The 23,062-nt window shown below is 42.1% G+C and overlaps 1 protein-coding gene across 1 annotated transcript in view; it reads right to left on the reverse strand.

Moving 5' to 3' along the window:
* The window catches only part of NALCN (sodium leak channel, non-selective), a 222,614-nt gene that overhangs the window by 1,666 nt on the left and 197,886 nt on the right, over positions 1-23,062 (reverse strand). The window contains exons 34-43 of the mRNA XM_038759721.1: positions 21,978-22,097; positions 19,444-19,512; positions 17,203-17,351; positions 15,356-15,449; positions 13,427-13,559; positions 12,744-12,859; positions 12,037-12,194; positions 9,396-9,546; positions 4,803-4,952; positions 1,620-1,737 (exon numbers count right to left, since the gene is read on the reverse strand). Of these exons, the coding sequence (XP_038615649.1) occupies positions 1,620-1,737; positions 4,803-4,952; positions 9,396-9,546; positions 12,037-12,194; positions 12,744-12,859; positions 13,427-13,559; positions 15,356-15,449; positions 17,203-17,351; positions 19,444-19,512; positions 21,978-22,097 (1,258 nt within the window). The remainder of the gene's footprint in view (positions 1-1,619; positions 1,738-4,802; positions 4,953-9,395; positions 9,547-12,036; positions 12,195-12,743; positions 12,860-13,426; positions 13,560-15,355; positions 15,450-17,202; positions 17,352-19,443; positions 19,513-21,977; positions 22,098-23,062) is intronic.

The following is a 23,062-nucleotide window of genomic DNA, read 5'->3' on the forward strand; positions in this document are numbered from 1 at the left end:
AGGGTGTGTCCTAATTCCCTTAGTAGTATTCATTAGTTTATTTATGGCATAATATAATGAAAAAATAGTAATAGTATTTAAGCACTTACTATGTTTCAAGCACTGTTCCAAGAGCTGGGGTAGATACAATTTAATCAGGTCAGACACAGTCCCTGTCCCACATGGGGCTCACAGTCTAAGTAGTAGCCAGAACAGGAATTGAATCCCCATTTTACAGTTGAGGAAGCTGAGGCACAGCGAAGTTACGTGCCTTGCCGAAAGTCACACAGTAGGCAACTGGCAGAGCCGGGATTATTCACTCATGCAACTGTATTTATTGAGCGCTTACTGTGTGCAGAGCACTGTACTAAGCGCTTGTACTAAGCCTCCGACTTCCATGCCATTGCCCTTTCTACTATGTATGCTGCTACTCTACATCATGAAAGCTATGCGAGTTGCCATCTCTGCAGTGAGTAAAAGTTGGTGCCTCAATGAAATATTTGCCAATAGGAATATTTTGGGAAGTGATTTTCATATAGAAAATTCCATTTTGGCTTGAATCTGCAGAGCTGGATCTAACTTTAGGAGGCAACAGAACATTACTTGGTATCACCCTGGAAAAGATAGAAGGTGATCCTAAAGATGCAAATGGTTGGCAGCCTTCTTGGGGTGATCATAATAATAATTATTAAATATTAATATGTGCCAAGCACTGTTCTAAGCACTGCGGCAGATACAAGGTGATCAGGTTGTCCCACTTGGGGCTCACAGTCTTAATTCCCATTTTACAGATGAGGTAACCGAGGCCCAGAGAAGTTAACTGCACCCCTTCTCACTGAGGAAAAAAAGATCTTAGCCTCTGTAGTCCCTGTAGAGGACAATGGTGGCCAGTTGTCCAGTTTTATATGCTTCTGATCTGGTGCCAATTGCTTTTATGTCCATTGTTCAAGTTTTGGAGCCAAACCTCCCTTAGATACTGCTGCAGTTCCTGCCACCAAGTTTTGGGGTCAGATGCTGTACCAGACTTCACACTAACTTGTGAAGTAAAAGCTATGGAGCGAGTCTGGGGGCTCAGAGGTGCAAATGTGGCATTGTTCAGAAAAATGACACTTATGATGTCCTTACGTTAAGCTGCATGCCTGGGATAAGGCACCTGATGTTATATTCAGCAACTCATCTGGGATATGGGAAGGCCATCGGTAGCCACCCTACTAAGGACTCAGGCACAAAAATCGTTTGTAGTTATTGGAGCCAGTCCTTCTTGTTTTCCTGTGGCCCACGGCTCGCAACTATATTTTTTCTAAGGCAGAAAAGCACCACTTTCTAGAAAATTGTTGTAATTTTTTCCCCAAACTTGCCAATGGTTAGGGAAGATTGTGAGAAAAATGGCCCATTCTGTTTAGGAGACTCGAATAGGTCTTGGATAATGTAGTCACATAATTTTCAGAATTTTAGGTTAGATATTTTCAGAAGATAGAATTTAATCTTTCTACTTTAGACAAATGTGTTTTGTGATACATATTTTTCCTTTCTCTCTCTTGTTCTCGTGTGTGTATGTATTATGTCCTGGTGATTTTTGCTCAGACTTTTAATATTCTGCTGAGAGGCCACTAACCAGTTATTTGATGCTCTTCACCTACCTGAAGGCAAACGCCATTGTCCAAATTTCCTTTGAGGTTTTCCAGCATCTGTGGAGTCCTGTCGACACCCTCCTCTATCAGATAGAGTTGGACTCAGTAGCTGTTGCTGGCTGCTGGTCTAAATGGAGTAAAAACAGTTGATAAATTTTCATAATTATCTCTCTTTCGTACTCCCCATCCTCTCTGTCATCACTGTTTATCTGCGCACCCCTCAAAGCTTCTGGTTGATCTTTGAAATAGCTCTGGAATGGGAAAACCAAGGACCATACAACAAATGATCAAAAATCAAACATCTAAATGCCAGAGGTCAATCATCAACAATTAATGTTAACAATCATAATAATGATGATGGCATTTATTAAGCGCTTACTATGTGCAAAGCACTGTTCTAAGCGCTGGGGAGGTTGAAAAGTGATCCGGTTGTCCCACGGGGGGCTCACAGTCTTAGTCCCCATTTTCCAGATGAGGGAACTGAGGCCCAGAGAAGTTAAGTGACTTGCCCAAAGTCACACAGCTGACAATTGGCGGAGCCGGGATTGGAACCCATGACCTCTGACTCCAAAGCCCAGGCTCCTTCCACTGAGCCACGCTATGTTCTGTCATTAAAAGTCCAGCTCCCAACAAAGTCAATCATCCACCCTATTAATAAGCCTACAACTCCTCCTACCACAACTAATAATAAGAATAATAATGCTATTTGTTAAGTGCTTACTACATGCCAAGTATTCGGTTAGGTGCTGGGGTAGATACAAGACAATCGCACCTGTAACAGCCTGCCCAACATGGAGCTCACAGCCCAAATATAAGGGAGAACAGATACAGAATTGCCATTTTATAGTAGAGGAAACTAAGGCACGGAGAAGTAAAGTGACTTGCCCAAAGTAACACAGCAGGGAAGTGGCAGAACTGTGACTGTGGTTCGAACGCAGGTTCTTCACTCCCAGGCCTGCTCTTTCCATTGGATCACACTGCTTCCCAAATCTTAGCTTGGTGCCCTAGTCTTATATTGTGGGTGATTTCAATTTTGGGAGTTTTGGAAATGGTGGTGATTGGAACCTGTCAATCACCGCACTTTTGGCGTTAAAGTGATTTGACCTTCCTCCAGAGTTATGCTACCTTATGGTGGCCTGAACTTCACCATCCCACATTTTCCTAAGAAAGGAAAAGAGTGATGAGGTGAGGAGGAAAGAGTGTAATTAACTGGCCAAATCAAAAGGGTCCAAAGTCAGTATTAAGAGAGAGAGAGAGAGAGAGACCGCGAGCGATAGAATGAGGGAGAGGTTGAAAGCTCCAGTCAGTGGGGGAACCTTCCCAGCAGGAAAAGAGGCCACATGCTAATATATATATAATAATATAATATAATATAATATAATAATATAATATAATATAATATAATATAATATAATACAATATAGTATAATAAAATATAATATATAATAAAAATATAATATAATACTACATAATATAACATAATATAATATATAATATAATATAATATATAATAACATAATATATAATATAATATAATATAATATAATATAATATAATATGATATGATATAATATAAAATATATATAGTATATATATGTATATATGTTTGTACATATTTGTTACTCTATTTATTTTACTTGTACATATCTATTCTATTTATTTTATTTTGTTAGTATGTTTGGTTTTGTTCTCTGTCTCCCCCTTTTAGACTGTGAGCCCACTGTTGGGTAGGGACTGTCTCTATATGTTGCCAACTTGTACTTCCCAAGCGCTTAGTACAGTGCTCTGCACACAGGAAGCGCTCAATAAATACGATTGATGATGATGATGATGGTTCCTCTTGACTTCCTTTCTCCTGCTTTGAATTAGTTTCAGAGGTCACTGGGGGTTGAGTCAACAGCTCATTCCCCTCCTGCCTTCCCTTCCCCCTCACGTGTTCCCCTTCCAACTCTCAGTTGGCCACATTTTATCTACTGTAACATCCCAACTCATGCTTTCTTGTTCCCCTACCATCCTCCCCTTTCCTCCTCTTCCTCACTCACACCCCTTTATTGTCCCTGGCTCACTGTCAGTCCATACATGGGAGTACATGGAAGGGTGCTAATAATCAATCACATTTACTGAACACTCACTGTGTGCGGAGCACTGTGCACCTTACTTAGTGGATAGAGGACAGGCCTGGGGATCAGAAAGTCATGGGTTCTATTCCCGCCTCCGCCACTTGTCTGCTGTGTGACTTTAGGCAAGTCACTTCACTTATCTGTGCCTCAGTTGCCTCATCTGCAAAGTGGGGATTCAGACTGCTAGCCCCACATGGGACAGGGATTGTGTCCAACTCCATTTACCTGTATTCACTCCAGTGCTTAGTACAGTGCCTGTCACATAGTAAGCGCTTAACAAATACTATCATTATTATAAACCCCGCTGCCTGGTTGCAATCTTGGGACAGACGGCTACTACTACTAATTTGGAGAAAACAGCATAAAGCTCCCTCAAACCTGGATTCCATTCATGGCCCTGACCTCCGCCCGTGAAGCTTTAAGCCGTTGGTTGGGCCTCGGCAGAATTAACCCAGCTTTCATATGAAACAGAGCCCCTTCTCCCCTTCTCAAAATCCTGGTATCTGCTCAAGGTCATTAAACTCAAATGACAGCTTTGCTGTGATGGTGGCGAGGAGGGAAGAACAGTTCTTTGCCAGCTGTTCCTCCCAGGCAAAGTCTCTGTAGGCCTTTGATTCCTGCCCGGTTTTTATAGGCTTAGTTAGGGCTAACAAACACAGACGTCTCCTAATAAGAATTTCTGTAATCTGAGGGCAGAACTTCACTTAATGAGCCGGATTCACCGAGTGCATAAACTGCATCCCAGGAGTGTTAGACATTTACAGAAATTGCAGAACATTTTAAGACACTAGGGGAAAATGGATGAAACGACCACTTTTAGGATCCAAATTATACCTTAAAATGTAACCTCAGCTTCTAAAAAAGGTCTTTGCTCACTTGTGGCCTGGATAGCAGGCGAACCTAGTTGAATGTGTTTCATTCTGAATATTAAAAATGTTGACGCCCCCTTTCACAGAACTGAGATACGAATGTGTGGAAATATTCTTTGTGACCATCATCGATTTCACTAATTTTTTTTTTTTTTTTTTTGCCAGGGAGGGGTTATCCAGTGAGTTATTGTTAAGACCCATACCTCTGGCTGGGTGTTGTTATCCTGATTATTGGCGTTCATGTCTTCGCTTGGCTGGGTTGTCTCAATGCTGGGAGGATTCAGAAAGCGGCTCAGCTCTTGCTGCTGGCTCTCTCGCAGGCTGTGGATAATGCTGCACGACTGCTGCTGTTTCTAAGGAGAGAAAATTTTTACTTCAAAATGGAAAACATAAAAATCCCAACAGAGTGTATGAGGTTTCGCAAATTTTTACTCGGCCATGGGTCAGAGCCAAGGTTGGATCGGTGTAGGATGCCACCTGGCTAGTGACCTTCCCTCTCCATGGCCTCCCCACCCCTCCCCTGCAGCCCATCCAGCTCAGGCAAAGGAAAGTGGGGGGAGATCAGAGATGCATTTAGGGCCGGGGTCTCCCTGTCAGGCTTGGGGAGGGCAGCCTGACTTCTGTGCTGTTTCTGTGGGACCTGCCTCTAATGTGCCTTATTAGGGTGGGATCAGGGAGCATGGTTTGGTGTGGGGCTGCAGATGCCAGTCCAAGTAACAGCGCCTGGAATCCTTCTACAACTCGAGACTCCATACTTTTGGGGGCCTAGGAGAGTTAGAGTGAACCTGTAGTTGAATTAAGGATTTGGACCCACTCTAAGGCAGCCACAGGGACCAGATTTGGTCCTGAACGCCAACCCAAAGTCTCAGTAGATAATAATAATAATAACGGCATTTATTAAGCACTTTCAAGGCCCTGCTGAGAGCTCACCTCCTCCAGGAGGCCTTCACAGACTGAGCCCCTTCCTTCCTCTCCCCCTCGTCCCCCTCTCCATCCCCCACATCTTACCTCCTTCTCTTCCCCACAGCACCTGTATATATGTATATATGTTTGTACATATTTATTACTCTATTCATTTATGTATTTATTTTATTTGTACATATCTATTCTATTTATTTTATTTTGTTAGTATGTTTGGTTTTGTTCTCTGTCTCCCCCTTTTAGACTGTGAGCCCACTGTTGGGTAGGGACTGTCTCTATATGTTGCCAATTTGTACTTCCCAAGCGCTTAGTACAGTGCTCTGCACATAGTAAGTGCTCAATAAATAGGATTGATGATGATGATGATGATGATGCACAGCACTGTTCTAAGCGCTGGGGAGGCTACAAGGTGATCAGGTTGTCCCACGGGGGGCTCACAGTCTTAATCCCCATTTTACAGATGAGGTAACTGAGACCCAGAGAAGTGAAGTGACTTGCCCAAAGTCACCCAGCTGACAATTGTTAGAGCCGGGATTTGAACCCATGACCACTGACTCCAAAGCCTGTGCTCTTTCCACTGAGCCATGCTGCTTCTCTAGATGCTCTGGTAGTGTCTGATCTTCCCCCAAATCATCGAGCCCACTGTTGGGTAGGGACTGTCTCTATATGTTGCCAACTTGTATTTCCCAAGCACTTAGTAAAGTGCTCTGCACACAGTAAGCACTCAATAAATATGATTGATTGATTGATTGATTGACCAGGCTGGGGCGGCCCTGGGGCTGGGCATTCTCTCTGTGCCTGTGTCCTGTCTGGCCACTTCTCTCTTGGTCTGTGTTTGCCCTGGTTTAGCCTTCAGGATTGTGATTGGGGAGATGAGGCCTGTTCTCTTTGTTACATTAATAATAATAATAATAATAATAATAATAATAATAATAATAGTAACGGCATTTATTAAGCTCTTACTATGTGCAAGGCACTGTTCTAAGCGCTGAGGAGGTTACAAGGTGATCAGGTTGTCCCACCGGGGGCTCAAAGTCTTAATCCCCATTTTACAGATGAGGCACAGAGGAGTTGAGTGACTTGCCCAAAGTCACACAGCTGACAATTGGCAGAGCCAGGATTTGAACCCATGACCTCTGATTGGGGTACAAGTGGGTGGGGAGACAGTCCCTACCCAACAGTGGGCTCACAATCTAAAAGGGGGAGACAGAACAAAACCAAACATACTAACAAAATAAAATAGAATAGACATGTACAAGTAAAATAAATAAATAAATAAATAGAGTAATAAATATGTAAAAACATATAAACATATATACAGGTGCTGTGGGGAAGGGAAGGAGGTAAGATGGGGGGATGGAGAGGGGGACGACGGGGAGAGGAAGGAAGGGGCTCAGTCTGGGAAGGCCTCCTGGAGGAGGTGAGCTCTCAGTAGGGCCTTGAATCCACTTGCAGTGGATTCAGAGCTGCAATCCCCTCTGCCTTACCTCCTTCCCCTCCCCACAGCACATGTATATATGTATATATGTTTGTACGTATTTATTACTCTATTTATTTATTTTATTTGTACATATTTATTCTATTTATTTTATTTTGTTACTATGTTTTGTTTGGTTGTCTGTCTCCCTCTTCTAGACTGTGAGCCCGCTATTGGGTAGGGACCGTCTCTATATGTTGCCAACTTGTACTTCGCAAGTGCTTAGTACAGTGCTCTGCACACAGTAAGTGCTCAATAAATACAATTGAATGAATGAATGAATGAATAGTACAGTGCTCTGCACACAGTAAGTGCTCAATAAATACGATTGAATGAATGAATGAATGAATAGTACAGTGCTCTGCACACAGTAAGTGCTCAATAAATAAGATTGAATGAATGAATGAAAGAATGACTGTGTCACACTTCTGTGAGCCACGTGAAGTCAGGGTGGCCCACGGTGGCTACTCGAGGATCTTTTCGACACCCAGATCCAGCCCTGCTACCAAATGTCCATCTAGAAACTACTCATGTCACCCAAACAGGCCACATCAGGAACTGTACTCTGGTTCAGGGCGATTATTAATAAAAATAATAATAATAATTATGGTTCTTGTTAAGCGCTTACTATGTACCAGGCACCGTTCTAAACACTGGGGTAGATACAAGTTAACTAGGTTGGACTCAGTCCCTGACCCACCTGGGGCTCGCACACTTAATCCCCATTTTACGGATGAGATAACTGAGGCACAGACAAGTTAAGTGACTTAATAATAATAATAATGATGATGATAGCATTTATTAAGCATTTACTATGTGCAAAGCACCATTCTAAGCACTGGGGAGGTTACAAGGTGATTAGTTTGTCCCACGGGGGGCTCACAGTCTTAACCCCCATCTTACAGATGAGGTAACTGAGGCACAGAGAAGGTAAGTGACAGCTGACAATGGCAGAGCCGGAATTTGAACCCATGAACTCTGACTCCAAAGCCCGGGCTCTTTCCACTGAGCCACGCTGCTTCTCCAAGGTACCCAAGGTCATACAGCAGACAGGTGGTGGAGTCGGGATTAGACCTCATGACCTCAGACTCCCAAGCCTGTGCTCTTTCCACTAAGCCACGACATGTCTGCTGTGTGCTGCCTCAGTTCCCTCATCTGTAAAATGGGGATTAAGACTGTGAGCTCCACGTGGGACAACCTGATTACCTTCTATCTACCCCAGCGCTTACAACAGTGCTTGGCACCTAGTACATGCTTAACAAAAACCGGCATCATTATGTGGTGGAGCCGATATTAGAACTCAGGACCTTTTGAATCCCAGGCCAGGGCTCTATCCACTAAGCCATGCTGCTTCTAAATAAACGAAAGCAGAAAGATTCAAGGTACAGTGTCATCTCTTGTCCTGGCCACACTACTTCTCATTTTCAGTTGTCATAAAGTTACTTTCCGATCTCTCCGGATCGCTGTAGCTTGGTTCGGTTTTCCCAGAGCCCCGTCGAGATTAACCATTTTCAAATGTTCACAATTCGCTGCCACAATTTTTAATAGAAATATGAGCCCAGAAATGCCTAGTACAGTAGTCTGCGCACAATAAGCACTCAGTAAATACTTTTGAGGAGGATGATGATTTGTAGAAATAGCAGATGCCGTTATTGACAGCCCATGTCCCTACAGATAACATCCTCCTAGGATAATTTTTTTTTTTGTTTTGCAGTAATGTTGGTGATTTATTTTTTTTAGAATAACAAATTCTTTCTTCAGTTCTCTGCTTCCCAAACCTCTGTTGACCTCCGAGGGTTAAATTCCTAGACTGTAAGCTCGTTAAATATGAAAGCATCCTTGTACTGTTTTGAAATTGGTCTTCCCTCAGGATCAAGGCACACCTGCACTGCTCCCTCTAGATTGTAAGCTTGTGTGGGCAGGGAATATGCCTTCTAACTCTTTTGTCTATTGGACTCTCCCAAGTGCTTAGTACAATGCTCTGCAGATAGTAAGCACTCAATAAATACCATTGGTTGAATGAATGAATGATTGGTCAGCTCTCTGGAAGATACTTTGATAAGTATTATTCTATTTATTTATTTATTTTACTTGTACCTATCTATTCTATTTATTTTATTTTGTTAGTACGTTTGGTTTTGTTCTCTGTCTCCCCATTTTAGACTGTGAGCCCACTGTTGGGTAGGGACTGTCTCTATATGTTGCCAACTTCTACTTCCCAAGCGCTTAGTACAGTGCTCTGCACACAGTAAGCGCTCAATAAATACGATTGATTGATTGATTGATTGATTGTCTGGACATGCTAGCTCCGTGATGGTAAAGCTCCTGTTCATTTCTTGTGACGACTTCCGTGGTAAAACACTTTTCCATTCACCCTCCCCACTGAAGCTCTACTTACTGCTCGGATGCGTTTTAAACACTTTTTCAGCCACATGCGTATCGTCTGCTTGGCTACCTCCTCTTCTATTGTGTACTCCAATTGTTCTCTGGCAAGGAGCTCCTCCAGCTGAAGGCTCTTTCTGATATCAACAGATCTGTACGAAAGCATACTGACGGGGGGAAGAGCAACAAGTTAAACACGGTCGATGTCGTGGACAACACACAAGCTCCTCGAGGGCAAGGATTGTGTCTACCAAGTAGACACAAGAAGAAATAGCGTGGTCTAGCTAGAGACAGTGGCCTAGTGGAAAAAACACGGGCTTTGGAGTCAGAGGACTTGGGTCCTAATCCCAGCTCTGCCAATTGCTCTGCCAACTACTTGCTGTGTGACCTTGGGCAAGTCACTTAACTTTTCTGTGTCTTGGTTTCCTCAACTGTAAATTGGGGATTTATTTATCTGTTATATTTAACTGTTTTTTATATATTATATATATATATATATACATATATATATATACTGTTTTATATATATATATATTTTACATTTAACTATATTTAACTGTTATCCCTCTTAAGACTGTGAGCCTCCACGCAGGATGGGGACTGTGTCCGACCTAATTAACTTGTATTTACCCCAGCTTAACACACTGTAAGCACTTAATAAGTACCATCAAACAAACACAACCACTGCCCACACAGGGTCTAAAGGAGTGCCGCTAAATATCAGCATTTCCCTATGCTTTATTAGAATTGTGTTTTTTTGAATAGGCTTAAAGCTGGGATGGCATTTAAAATATAAAAATGAACCACGAGATGCACATGATGTCACACATGATACGCCAGCATACAGTGTGATGGGATGATAACAAATGATCACCACTTTGTGGAAATCCACTCGTTTTGGCCCCAACTGGTCTAACCTCAGAGCATTTCTCTGATCCTCCCAATTACTCCGCATCCTTTCCGGGTTTCCTCTGTTCTGCACACAGTAAGCGCTTAATAAATACTATTACTCTACTACTACTGTTCCCAGTCTGAAACCACAATTCTCAGCAGGAATCATGGTAGAGTGTGGCTCTGTATCAAGCTCATTATGAGCAGGGAATGTGTCTGCTAATTCTGTTGTGCTGTACTCTCCCAAGTGCTTAGTATGGTGCTCTGCACATAGTAAGCATTCAATAAATATGATTGCTCTGTTTTTCTATTTTGTTCTGACGATTTTGACACCTATCTACATGTTTTGTTTTATCTGTCCCCCACTTCTAGACTGTGAGCCCGTTGTTGGGTAGGGACTGTCTCTATATGTTGCCGACTTGAACTTCCCAAGCGCCTAATACAGTGCTCTGCACACAGTAAGCGCTCAATAAATGATTGAATGAATGAATGAATTGATTGAAAAATTAAGATGATATAGTACTCTATCAGAACCAGAGAGGGGATAGGCTGGCTGAAAACCAGATTTTCAGGGATAATAATGGCTCCCTGGTCACCCTAACTGAAGTTATCAACAGTACGGTTTTATTCTAGACAGTAAGCTCATTGAGGGCGTGGAACAAGTCTACCAACTCTGTTGAATTGTACTCTCCCAAGTGCAAGTCTACCAACTCTGTTGAATTGTACTCTCCCAAGTGCTCGGAACAGTGCCCTTCACACAGTAAATGCTCATAAATATCATTGGCTTCTAGACTGTGAGCCCACTGTTGGGTAGGATCTGTCTCTATATGTTGCCAACTTGTACTACCCAAGCGCTTAGTACAGTGCTCTGCACACAGTAAGCGCTCAATAAATATGATTTATTGATTGATTGATTGATTGGTGATTCTATGAATTCTACTACAACAGGCTCCATTAGACATTCCTATACTTGTAACTGCCCTGATTATCAATCAATCAATCAATCGTATTTATTGAGTGCTTACTGTGTGCAGAGCACTGTACTAAGCGCTTGGGAAGTACAAGTTGGCAACACATAGAGACGGTCCCTACCCAACGGCGGGCTCACAGTCTAGAAGGGGGAGACAGACAACAAAACAAAACATATTAACAAAATAAAATAAATAGAATAAATATGTACAAATAAATAAATAAATAAATAGAGTAATGAATACATACAGACATATATACATATATACAGGTGCTGATATACATATATACATTATCATTATTACTCTTATAATATAGTTTATATTATTAATAAGACATTGGTGTTGAGTCGGTGTTAAATTTGGACATCCTAATTTGGACCCGCCAGATTGAAGCCCTGGAAACAATAATCAATCAATCAATCAATCATATTTATTGAGCGCTTACTGTGTGCAGAGTACTGTACAAAGCGCTTGGGAAGTACAAGTTGGCAACACATAGAGACGGTCCCTACCCAACAGCGGGCTCACAGTCTAGAAGGGGGAGACAGACAAAACAAAACATATTAACAAAATAAAAGAAATAGAATAAATATGTACAAATAAAATAAATAAAAAAATAGAGTAATGAACACGTACAGACATATATACATATATACAGGTGCTGATATACATATATAACTGACACAGCTCAGGAACAAAGAGGGTTACAGAACTACAGGCACAATTCGTTCATGGAGGGAGGGGTGTTTAGGCCGATATGTCTAGTTGTTTGTGCAGGAATATCGCCTACCTTACCTTAGCACATCGTGGAAGGTTACATCACCACCGTTATGCAGTCTCTCCATTTCATAGCACATGTGTTTGAACAGAAGTTTGTCTTTGTCTAGATCTACCTCCAGTCTTCCACGCAGCAGCCTCAGCAGAAACTTCACCCGAAAAGTAGGAATCACCCCCTGGGGAACATTGTAAACCGATCAACAGCGATTCAGGGAAGCCTTCTTTTTCAGCAGATGGATTGGAGCTATTTCTCAGGGTCGAGACCACACTAAGGGAGAACGCCTTCAGGATCTTTCTTCTTCTCTGAAGCTTATGCAATATTACATTCACTAAAACAAGCATCAGAGAAGAAAACTTGGAAATAAATTTGAATGGTTCAAGGTGTTGACGATACTTGTTCATTCACTCATTCAATCGTATTTATTGAGCGCTTACTGTGTGCAGAGCACTGTACTAAGCGCTTGGGAAGTACACGTTGGCAACGTATAGAGATGGTCCCTACCCAACAGTGGGCTCACAGTCTGTGAGTCTGTTAATATTTCTATTATCAAACTGAGCCCCTTTAGTTTTCATTTTAACCACAGTATTGTATCCTTTGCAAATAGTTTTCCATGGGATTTTTATCCTGAAGTTTTTGACCCGTATTTGCCCTACAAATGAAGACACTTCAGAAAGGCTTAATTAAAAGAAATTCAGAGTGTAGTATATATTACCAAATCTCTTACCTCTCTTTTATCATCCACCATATTCCATATGATCTGAAAGTGCCGAAGATCATTGTAGCTTAAAAGCTGGTCCTCCTCAGTGGAATAAAACAGTGAGAAATTCTCCACAATTATAGCTAAAGATATCCAGAAATTAAACAGTTAATAAAATACCTACTAATGATAATGGATGTTTTAATCTGCATTTTGGGCCAAGTTTCAAAGTAGCCTCCGCCAGAACTCTTTTTTTGCATAGCTACAATTGGGACTAAGTTTTTTATCCAGGTCCTGGACTGGGGGGATGGAGTGTGCCTAAATATTGTCAGTCAAGGGGCATTTACTGAGCACCTACTAAGGTGAAAGCTTTATACTTAGTGCTAAGAGAGTGAGATTACTCCAGAAACAAAGCACATGCTCCCTGCCCTCAAAGGAACTGAAAACCCAATTACAAAGTTGGGTCTAAGTTGACTAAGTAGACCCCTTAATTACAATCACGTTGACACTGACATTTGCAATTCACTTTCACTTCCACCCCTATCAAAACATCTTTCCTGCTTTAAGCTTAATAGACAGCCATGTATAATTCACATTGATTACGACCTATCTACACTCATACCACCTAATTATCCGAAACAATCAAGTATTTATATCTTTAAATGCAGGCTTTTTAATTTATGCTTCCATTTTCGAAGGACATTTCTTACCTACAAGTAGATTCAGCATGATGTATGCGATGATGACATAAAATGAACAGAAATACATGAGAGCACCAGCATAATTTCCACAATCTGTTGCCCAGTACTTGAATTCATCTGGAGTGCAAAAAGGCGGTTGAACCTTGGGAGGCAAAGAATACGATGTAAATAATTTAGTGGACTTATTTTTTTAAGAACATTCCTCGGTGAAAAAACATGATGAACTTAAAATGATTAAATCAGCACATCTGGGGCCCCTTCAAGTATTATGAATATTTGATTAGTTGTATATTACTGGTTGTATATATTAGTTGTATATTACTGGTTATGACTAGGATCTTTCATACTGAGACATCCCATGGTTTATTATTCCTGGAAACCTGGAACTCAAAATGAGTTCCCTCCCGCCAACCTCCCATGTCTTTCCCAAAGATTATTTATAGACTTTACAACTGGAAAGAGCAAAGGCTTGGAAGTCAGAAGGATCTGGTTTTTAATCCTGGCTCTGCCACTTGCCTTCTGTGTAACTTGGGGCAAGTCACTTAACTTCTCTGGGCCTCAGTTGCCTCATCTGTAAAATGGGGATTAAGACTAGGAGCCCTGTGTGGGAAATGAACTATGTCCCACCTGACATTATCTCCCTCTAGACTGCAAACTTGTTATGGACAGAGAATGTGTCCCCTAATTCTGTTGAATTGCACTTTCCCCACTGCTTACTGCAGTGATCGTCATCATCATCAATCGTATTTATTGAGTGCTTACTATGTGCAGAGCACTGTACTAAGCGCTTGGGAAGTACAAATTGGCAACATATAGAGACAGTCCCTACCCAACAGTGGGCTCACAGTCTAAAAGGGGGAGACAGAGAACAAAACCAAACATACTAACAAAATAAAATAAATAGAATAGATATGTACAAATAAAATAGATCTGCACATAGTAAGCACTTAATAAATACCACTGATTGATTGAGAACATAAGCATAAACTCATGAATAAGTCACTAGGAAATGAGGAAATTATAAGCTTATGGTATTTGTTAAGTGCTTACAACGTGTCAAGTGCTCTACTAAGCGCTGGGATAGATACAAGCTAATCAGGTTTGACATAGCCCTGTTCCACAAGGGGCTCCAAGTCTTAATCCCCGTTTTACAGATGAGGTAACTGAGGCTCAGAGAAGTTGTGACTTGCCCAAGGTCACACAGCAGAGCTAGGATTGGAACCCAGATCCTTCTGACTCCCGGGCCTGTGCTCTTTCCAGTTATAATAATGATAGCATTTATTAAGCGCTTACTATGTGCCAAGCACTGTTCTAAGCGCAGAGGAGGTTACAAGGTGATCAGGTTGTTCCACTGGGGGCTCACAGTCTTCATCCCCATTTTCCAGATGAGGGAACTGAGGCCCAGAGAAGTGAAGTGACATGCCCAAAGTCACACAGCTGACAAGTGGTAGAGCCGGGATTTGAACCCGCGACCTCTGACTCCAAAGACCGGGCTCTTTGCACTGAGCCACACTGCCTCTCTCAGTTGTAAGGTTCTAGCTCAACTTTTAGAAAGACATGGAGGTGGGGCAGGGAGGAACCAGTAAAATCCTTCGCAAGACTATTAGGTTGTTGGTTCTCCAAAGGCCTGGCCCACACCCTGGGTGGAAATCAGATTTTTCTGGACGCTGCAAGGACTCTTTCTAATTACAATTAGTAAAACACCATTCCAGGGTGAATCAGGCTCCAGGCCTCAGGCTATACAAATAGAAGTCATTTTTTTATTGAAATTAACAATAACCAATGGAGGTAAACAAGGAGCATCGTAATGGCCACAAGAGAGAGATCTGGTTTTATTTAACATTCCGAAGGAGCAATACCAAAGTGGCTTTGATTCCCGACTACTCTTTTGGAGCTGAGAGGGTTACATTCTAGTTGCTAGGAATAGCCGGAATTTACCATACAGTCATGCATAATCTTGTTCCAATCTTCCCCTGTGACTATTCGGAAGAGAACAGTAATGGCCTTGCCAGCTGAAGAGAAGTTCGCATGCCTATTTTGTTTGAAAAAGAAAAAAAAAAGAGAAAAACGTTCATAGCAAAATGTCACAGATAAATTCCTGAAAATCTTTTCTAAAACGCAGTCCGACAATCATTTGTTATTTGCTGTTCTCCACAGTTCTTTCTCTACCTAATCCCACCACAATGCTTAGCCCAGCACCCTCCCCACCCTGCCTCATGTTGGCTGAAAATCTTTTCAAAAATTTTGTAAAGGTCAGCTATCCCTGTGTGGATTCTGGTGTTAATAAACTATGACAGGACATGATTGAAATGTTAACTTGAAGATTTTCAGATTTACCACACAAAGGTATACACTCTTTATCCTGCCCCATTTCATGCCTTTAAGTTGCCAACTTAAAGCAAAAACTTTAAGGAAAAGACTTCTGGGGATAAAAAGAAAAGATCAAACTCCAACTTCAGAGGAACCACAAAGCCCATCTGATTTTATGTATGGATATCCTCATCTTTGGCAGTGTCCCTCTCTGCTCCGTGAGCTCGTTGTAGGCAGGGAATGTGTCTACCAACTGTTACATTGTATATAGTGCTCTGCTCATTGCTTGATTGATTGGCAAGTTCACGAGACATGGACCACTTTTAAGGATATTTATCAGAGGGACTGTTCTCTTTCTCAAGTTCACTAAGGTTTGGATTTGGCATTGGTAGAAAAGTCGGGGTAAGGAAACGAGGCAGGTGGGGCTCCCTCCACAGCTGGGTCAGGGGTGGGTTTTGGGGGGTTCAGAGTGGGGCACCCTGCATTTCCCAGGAAATTCATTTCTCTCTGGGGGAGCTTCCAAAGCCCACCCTTCCACAACCAAGGTCCTGAACCCACTCCTCTCCCTCCTCCTACCCCTCTGGGATTCGGGACGAAGCCTGGACTCCAGTCCCAATCACATCCAAACTCTGCCCCTCACCCCCCATTTCCACTTTCTAGTTTCTTCTTTGGCTTTGGAAAGAGCAAGGGACCGCTGATCGAGAGCAAGATGTTGGTTTTGAGCAAGATTCAGTGAATGCTGACTTCTTACTGCACCCACCCTCCCAAATTCAAAACCTTAGAGGAGCAGCATGGCTTAGTGGAAAGAGCCGGGGCTTTGGAGTCAGAGGTCATGGGTTCAAATCCCGACTGCCAATTGTTGACAGCTGTGTGACTTTGGGCAAGTCACTTAACTTCTCTGTGCCTCAGTTCCTTCCTCTGTAAAATGGGGATTAAGACTGTGAGCCCCCCGTGGGACAGCTTGATCACCTTGTAACCTCCCCAGCACTTAGAACAGTGTCCTGCACATAGTAAGCACTTAATAAATGCCATTATTATTATTATTATTACTGTGCCACTGGAGCAGAAGACTCAATAGGGAGATTCCCCTACCACTCAGATTGTTCTGCACACTCAGCAGGAAGAAATGCCCACAAATCAGAACCCAGCTGGGCGATCCAGGGGAGTGGGCAAGATGGGCATATCATAAACCAGTGTTACAACTGGAAGAATCTAAACAAAAATCTTTCCTGGAAGCCTTTCATTTGTCGAAGGAGTCTGAGATTAACAGACAGCAGACCGGTCACGTACCCACTTCAAACATTTTCTCATGTTTTTCAGTGACTCATTTCCCCTTCCCCCGGAATCCTTTCGATGGAAAAAAAAATATATTTTTGACTCAAACTCCAATCTGTATGGCCATGTTTAATAGAATTGTGCCAGAGTATTAACTCATCAAAATTACTCCCAGAAAAATGAGGTAGAGTGATGCCAACCTGTTAATGTTCTCTCCATATTTCACGGTACCAAACAAAACAACTCCAGCAAAGGCATAACAGAGCAGCAATAAAAACATCCCTACTATGATGAAGAAACTTTTGTACATGCTGACGACCACAGTCAGCAGGAGCATCTTTAGTGTAACCTGTTAACGGGAAGAGGAAATACAATGAGAAAAGTTGATAATTCTTCATTCATTCTTTCATTCATGCAATCCTATTGATTGAGCGCTTACTGTGGGCAGAGCATTGTACCAAGTGCTTGGAAAATACAATTCAGCAACAAAGAGAGACAATCCCTGCCCACATTGGGCTCACAGTCTAGAAGAGGGGAGGCAGACAACAAAACAAGTAAATGGGGATCAATAACATCAATATAAATAAATAGAATTGTAGATATATATACACATCAAAACAAGTAAACAGGCATTATTATAAATTGATAGAATTACAGATATGTACATATATAGACTTCTAGACTGTGAGCCCACTGTTGGGTAGGGACCGTCTCTATATGTTGTCAACTTGTACTTCCCAAGCGCTTAGTACAGTGCTCTGCACACAGTAAGAGCTCAATAAATACGATTGAATATATACACAAGTGCTGTGGGGCGGGTGGGGTGTAGAGCAAAGGGAGCAAGTTGGGGCGATGCATGGGGGAAGGGGAGCTGAGGAAATGGAGGGCTTAGTCTGGGAAGGCCTCCTGAAGTTTGAAAAGACCTTTCCTGGCAGGAAAACATTGGAAATTTCAAAGGCAATCCAGCCCTGCTTGACCCAAGTCAGAGCTCACAGGGTTCAGCCTAGAGATCTCTGGTCTGGCCCCAGGATCTTCTAGTCCTACAGCCTAAAGACTGATGTCTGTCTCTCCCTTTCTAGGCCGGGAGCCCGTTGTTGGGTAAGGATTGTCTCTATTTGAGATCCTTAAGTGTACTTTCTAAGGGCTTACTACAATGCTCTGCAAACAGTAGGCGCTCAATATATACAACTGAATAAATGAATGAATCTGAGAGGGATTAGTCAGGTTCAGTGGGCCTCAGGGTTCACCCTAGAGATCTCTGGTCTGGCCCCAGGATCTTCTAGTCGTACAGCCTAAAGATTGATGTCTGTCTCCCCGTTTCAAGGCTGTGAGCCCGTTGTTGGGTAGGGATTGTCTCTAGTTGATCCTTAAGTGTACTTTCCAAGAGCTTACTACAATGCTCTACAAACAGTAGGCGCTCAGTATATATAACGGAATAAATGAATGAATAACTGAGAGGGTTTAGTTGGGTTCAGTGGGCCTCAAGGTTCACCCTAGAGATCTCTGGTCTGGCCCCAGGATCTCCTAGTCCTACAGCCTAAAGATTGATGTCTGTCTCCCCCTTTCTAGGCCGTGAGCCCGTTGTTGGGTAGGGTTTGTCTCTATTTGATCCTTAAGTGTACTTTCTAAGAGCTTACTACAATGCTCTGCAAACAGTAGGTGCTCAATATATACGACTGAATAAACGAATGAATATCTGAGAGGGTTTAGTTGGGTTCAGTGGGCCTCAGGGTTCACCCTAGAGATCTCTGGTCTGGCCCCAGGATCTTCTAGTCCTACAGCCTAAAGATTGATGTCTGTCTCCCCCTTTTTAGGCTGTGAGCCCGTTGTTGGGTAGGGATTGTCTCTAGTTGATCCTTAAGTTTACTACAATGCTGCAAATAGTAGGTGCTCAATATATACGATTGAATAAAGAATGAATATCTGAGAGGGTTAGTTGGGTTCAGTGGACTTCAGGGATGGGTTAGGTCCATTTCAGGATCCAAAGCATGGCACAGTGGATAGAGCAAGGGACTGGAGTCAGAAGGCCATGGGTTTTAATCCACGCTCCACCACTTGTCTGCTGTGTGACCTTGGGCAAGTCACTTCACTTCTCTGGGCCTCAGTCACCTCATCTGTCAAATGGGGATTGAGACTGTAAGCCCCACGTGGGACAGGGACTGTGTCCAACCCTATTTACCACCTCAGAGTTTAGTTCAGTGCCTGGCACAAAGAAAGCACTTAACAAATACCATCATTATCATGATCATCATCAACAATTCCTCCAAGATTGCACAGAGCCTAGGGATGGAGCCAGGATTAATCTCAACTCTCAGGGCATCTGAGAATACCACTCATAATAATTTATTGCCAAAAATCCTAACTTAAGTGGGAGTTAAAATGTTGAGGTGGGTATTTGAAACCAATTAAAGTTGTCATCTACTGAACATAATTGTACTTACATGCTTGCCACAAATGGAGAAAAATCTGAAGACAATGACGCACGCCCCCATCATATATGTATATGCATTCTGGAATGTAAATGGAAGAGTACATATTTACTATTCTATTCATTTCATTTTGTTAACATGTTTTGTTTTGTTGTCTGTCTCCCCCTTCTAGACTGTGAGCCCGCTGTTGTGTAGGGACCGTCTCTATATGTTGACAACTTGTACTTCCCAAGCACTTAGTACAGTGCTCTGCACACAGTAAGCGCTCAATAAATACAATTGAATGAATGAATGAATGAGTCATTCCATTTCTCTGTTAAGCCCTCTAAGAACTGTTCAGCACAATATTTCAATAAGGTGTGTAAACTGGGATTAGAAGTTAGTCTAATAAATATAGAAAAGGCCATCTTCAACATCTAAGAAAACATTTTGTACCCAAAATAACACTGATATCTGAAAAAATGAAATAAAACTCTGGTTTGCTCTACTTTTTTTCTATTTTAATGGGTTACTAAGCAGAAGAGGCAGCAGGACATTCATCTGACTGAGGACAGACTGAGAACAGACATTTGTATTGGTTTTTGAAGGTTTAGGTTATGTCAGCTTGGCCTAGTGAAAAGAGTGCAGGACTGAGAGGCAGAAGACCTGGGTTCTAATACAGGCTCTGACACTTGACTGCTGCGTGACCTCGGGCAAGTCACTTAACTTCTCTGTGCCCCAATTCCCTCATCGGTAAAACGGAGACAGAATACCTCTTCTTCCTCCACCTTACTGAGAGGAACAGGACTGGATCTGACCTGATTAATTTGCATTTTTGGAGAAGCAGCGTGGCTCAGTGGAAAGAGCATGGGCTTGGGAGTCAGAGGTCATGGGTTCAAATCCCGGCTGTGTCAATTGTCAGCTGTGTGACTTTGGGCAAGTCACTTCACTTCTCTGTGCCTCGGTTACCTCATCTGGAAAATGGGGATGAAGACTGAGAGTCCCCCATGGGACAACCTGATCACCTTGTAACCTCCCCAGCACTAAAAACAGTGCTTTGCACATAGTAAGTGCTTAAAAATGCCATTATTATTATTATTGTTATCTACCCCAGAACTCAGTACAGTATGTGGCAAGTACATAACAAATACCACAATTACTATTATCAGCCAATCAATCAATGACATTTATTGAGCACTTGGTGCATAACACTTCTAAGAGCTTGGAAATGTACAGTACAACATGATCCCTGCCCACAAGTAGCTTATAGTCTAGAGTCTATTATTATCTAAAACATTTTTTGCTGGCAGAGAAAATTATCAATCATTGGAATGGGTTATCCAAGGAAGCCTTGGAACCTCCTTCTTTAAGGGTACTTAATATTAGCTTGGATTCTTAATTGTTTAGGATTGCTTAGGATTGCTGTCAAAAGGTATCGGCATGGAATAGATGATATATTCAGATTCCTTTCAGTCTTATAGTTTGGTGGTCACAAGTGACTTCTGGACTCCATGTTTAGATCTGTTCCCTGCCTATTCTGAGAGGGTTGTCCCAACTGTTTACAGTTCTTATGATTTGGGCTTTATGACATGCTTTGGGACCAAGGATTTTGCCTAACTAAAGGCCACCAGTTCAGAAAAGAACGGCGGTGATACTGATCAATGCATCCCTAAGGTTCTAATATTGGAATTGTGTGTGTGTGTGTGTGTGTGTGTGTGTGTGTGTGTGCGTGTGTGTGAAAGACAGAAAAAGACAATATGCGAGAGGGTGTATTAGTGAGCATGGTGGCTATCCAAAAAGCAAAGCCAAGTAGGAAAGACAGCTGGAAGTCATTGCATGCTCTAAAGCAAAATTTATTTTTCAGGAAGGATAGCCAGAAGGGATTGGAAGAGCAGGTCTTAGGGTTATAGGACTTGTGTGTCTTCTCCCTTTCCTCTCAATAATGACTGTGGCATTCAGAATTTGTGAGGAGTGGAAGCTGGGGAGAATGGGTTAAACTATCCCAGCTGTTTGGGAATTCCATACATGCAAGTCCCAAAAGGCTGTTAGCATTAAACTGAGTATAGACTAGCCCTGACATGGAAATCCAAGCATTTAAAGTAAACAAGTGCAGTTGTGGGCCACTGTGAGTTACATTTAGCTAGGAGAATCCCCAAACTGGAATATTTACACGACTATTTAAAATTTCCAAGGACAGTCTCAAAATTCCAGAATTAGTCGGCTAAACGGGACCATATTGTCAGCCTGGGCTCTAGGGCTCCTTTTCTCCTCTCTTGGGAGTGACAGACACCCTTTCTGATCAGAGGCTTAATAGGAAAGAGGCCCTTTCTCTCTCTCTCACTCATGACGTAGGAAAGATTTCATGGCTTATGGGAGCCCATGGATTCCAGCTTTGTAAGCTCTGCTTCTAGGGACTGGAGGAAATCTTTTTAGGGAGGCAACATGCATGTGTATCTTCCCTGTGCGTATTATTTTTGTCATTTATTATTATCACTACTACGTCTACTACTAATACTAATAAATAAAGCCAGAATAAATTAAACATAATTGCAAGATGGTAATCTTACAAGCAGAGCAAAGTGAAGAATCACCCAAATAACCCCAAGAGAAGTCACTAGGAGATCATATCGATTTCTTCTGCTTTGCCAAAAGCCAGCGGGAGACATGGCAATAATCTTCATCGTAACCTAGGAAATAATGAGGACAATGTGAATGCATTGTTTGTATTCGAGCAAATTAAAAACAAGAATAACCTGTCACCACTTAAAGGAAATAAAAATATGACTAAGGAGTGATTTTTAGCTTAGGTGAGTGGCTTATTACTGTACTTTAAAGTGAACCTTATTTTTTTCCTATGTACTTGTTTTTTCATTTTCTGCTCATTAATTTTGCCACTAGCATCCTTTGCATCTTCAAGGAAAGTTTACAAAGACATGGATAAATGGAGCTGCTAATTAGTGGAAAGGCAGTAAGTATTGCATAATGCTAACAGGAAGTGTGGGTGCATGTTTGTGTAGTAGAAGAAATAGTGGTACCGTATTGATGTACTGTAGTAAGTAACTGGAAAGTACAGACAAAGAAATGGCATTGTTACCTACCTACGAGGGTGTTCTATTCTAGTGGGGGTGACAGACATAAACCTAATTACAATAGAGTAGTCAAGGTAAGTGATTGCTTGTCCAAATTGAAAAAAAAATATTCAAAAGTGAGAAACAGCGTGAGCCAGGAAATAAGGGTAAGGACAGTTAAAAGATTCATTTGGAGGAATGAAGAGGGTGAGTTGGAGAATTGTGGATGAAGAATGCAGAGAATGGAGAACCTTGAAGACAATCGTGAGGAGTTTTTATAAGATGTAGAGGGTCATGAGAATCGAATAAAGGGTTTCGAGGAATGGAGACCTACGTGCTGAGTGATGCTGAGTGTGTGTGCTTGATGTGAACTGGTGTATATTGAATTCCTAAACAGGTAATCTATTTTTAGACTGTTTGGAGACTAAGCCTGCCTAGATGGAGGAAGATTTTTAAAAAGCCTTTCTCTAACTCTGAGCTCTGAGACTGGGTTGGTTGAGTCGGGAAGGTGTGCCACCAAGGAAGTGTCAGGAATGTGATCTAGACCACAAGAGAGGTGGACTTCTAAAAGGAGGGTCCACACT

This window comes from Tachyglossus aculeatus, chromosome 17 (genome assembly GCF_015852505.1).
Source record: "Tachyglossus aculeatus isolate mTacAcu1 chromosome 17, mTacAcu1.pri, whole genome shotgun sequence".
Lineage (NCBI taxonomy): Eukaryota > Metazoa > Chordata > Mammalia > Monotremata > Tachyglossidae > Tachyglossus > Tachyglossus aculeatus.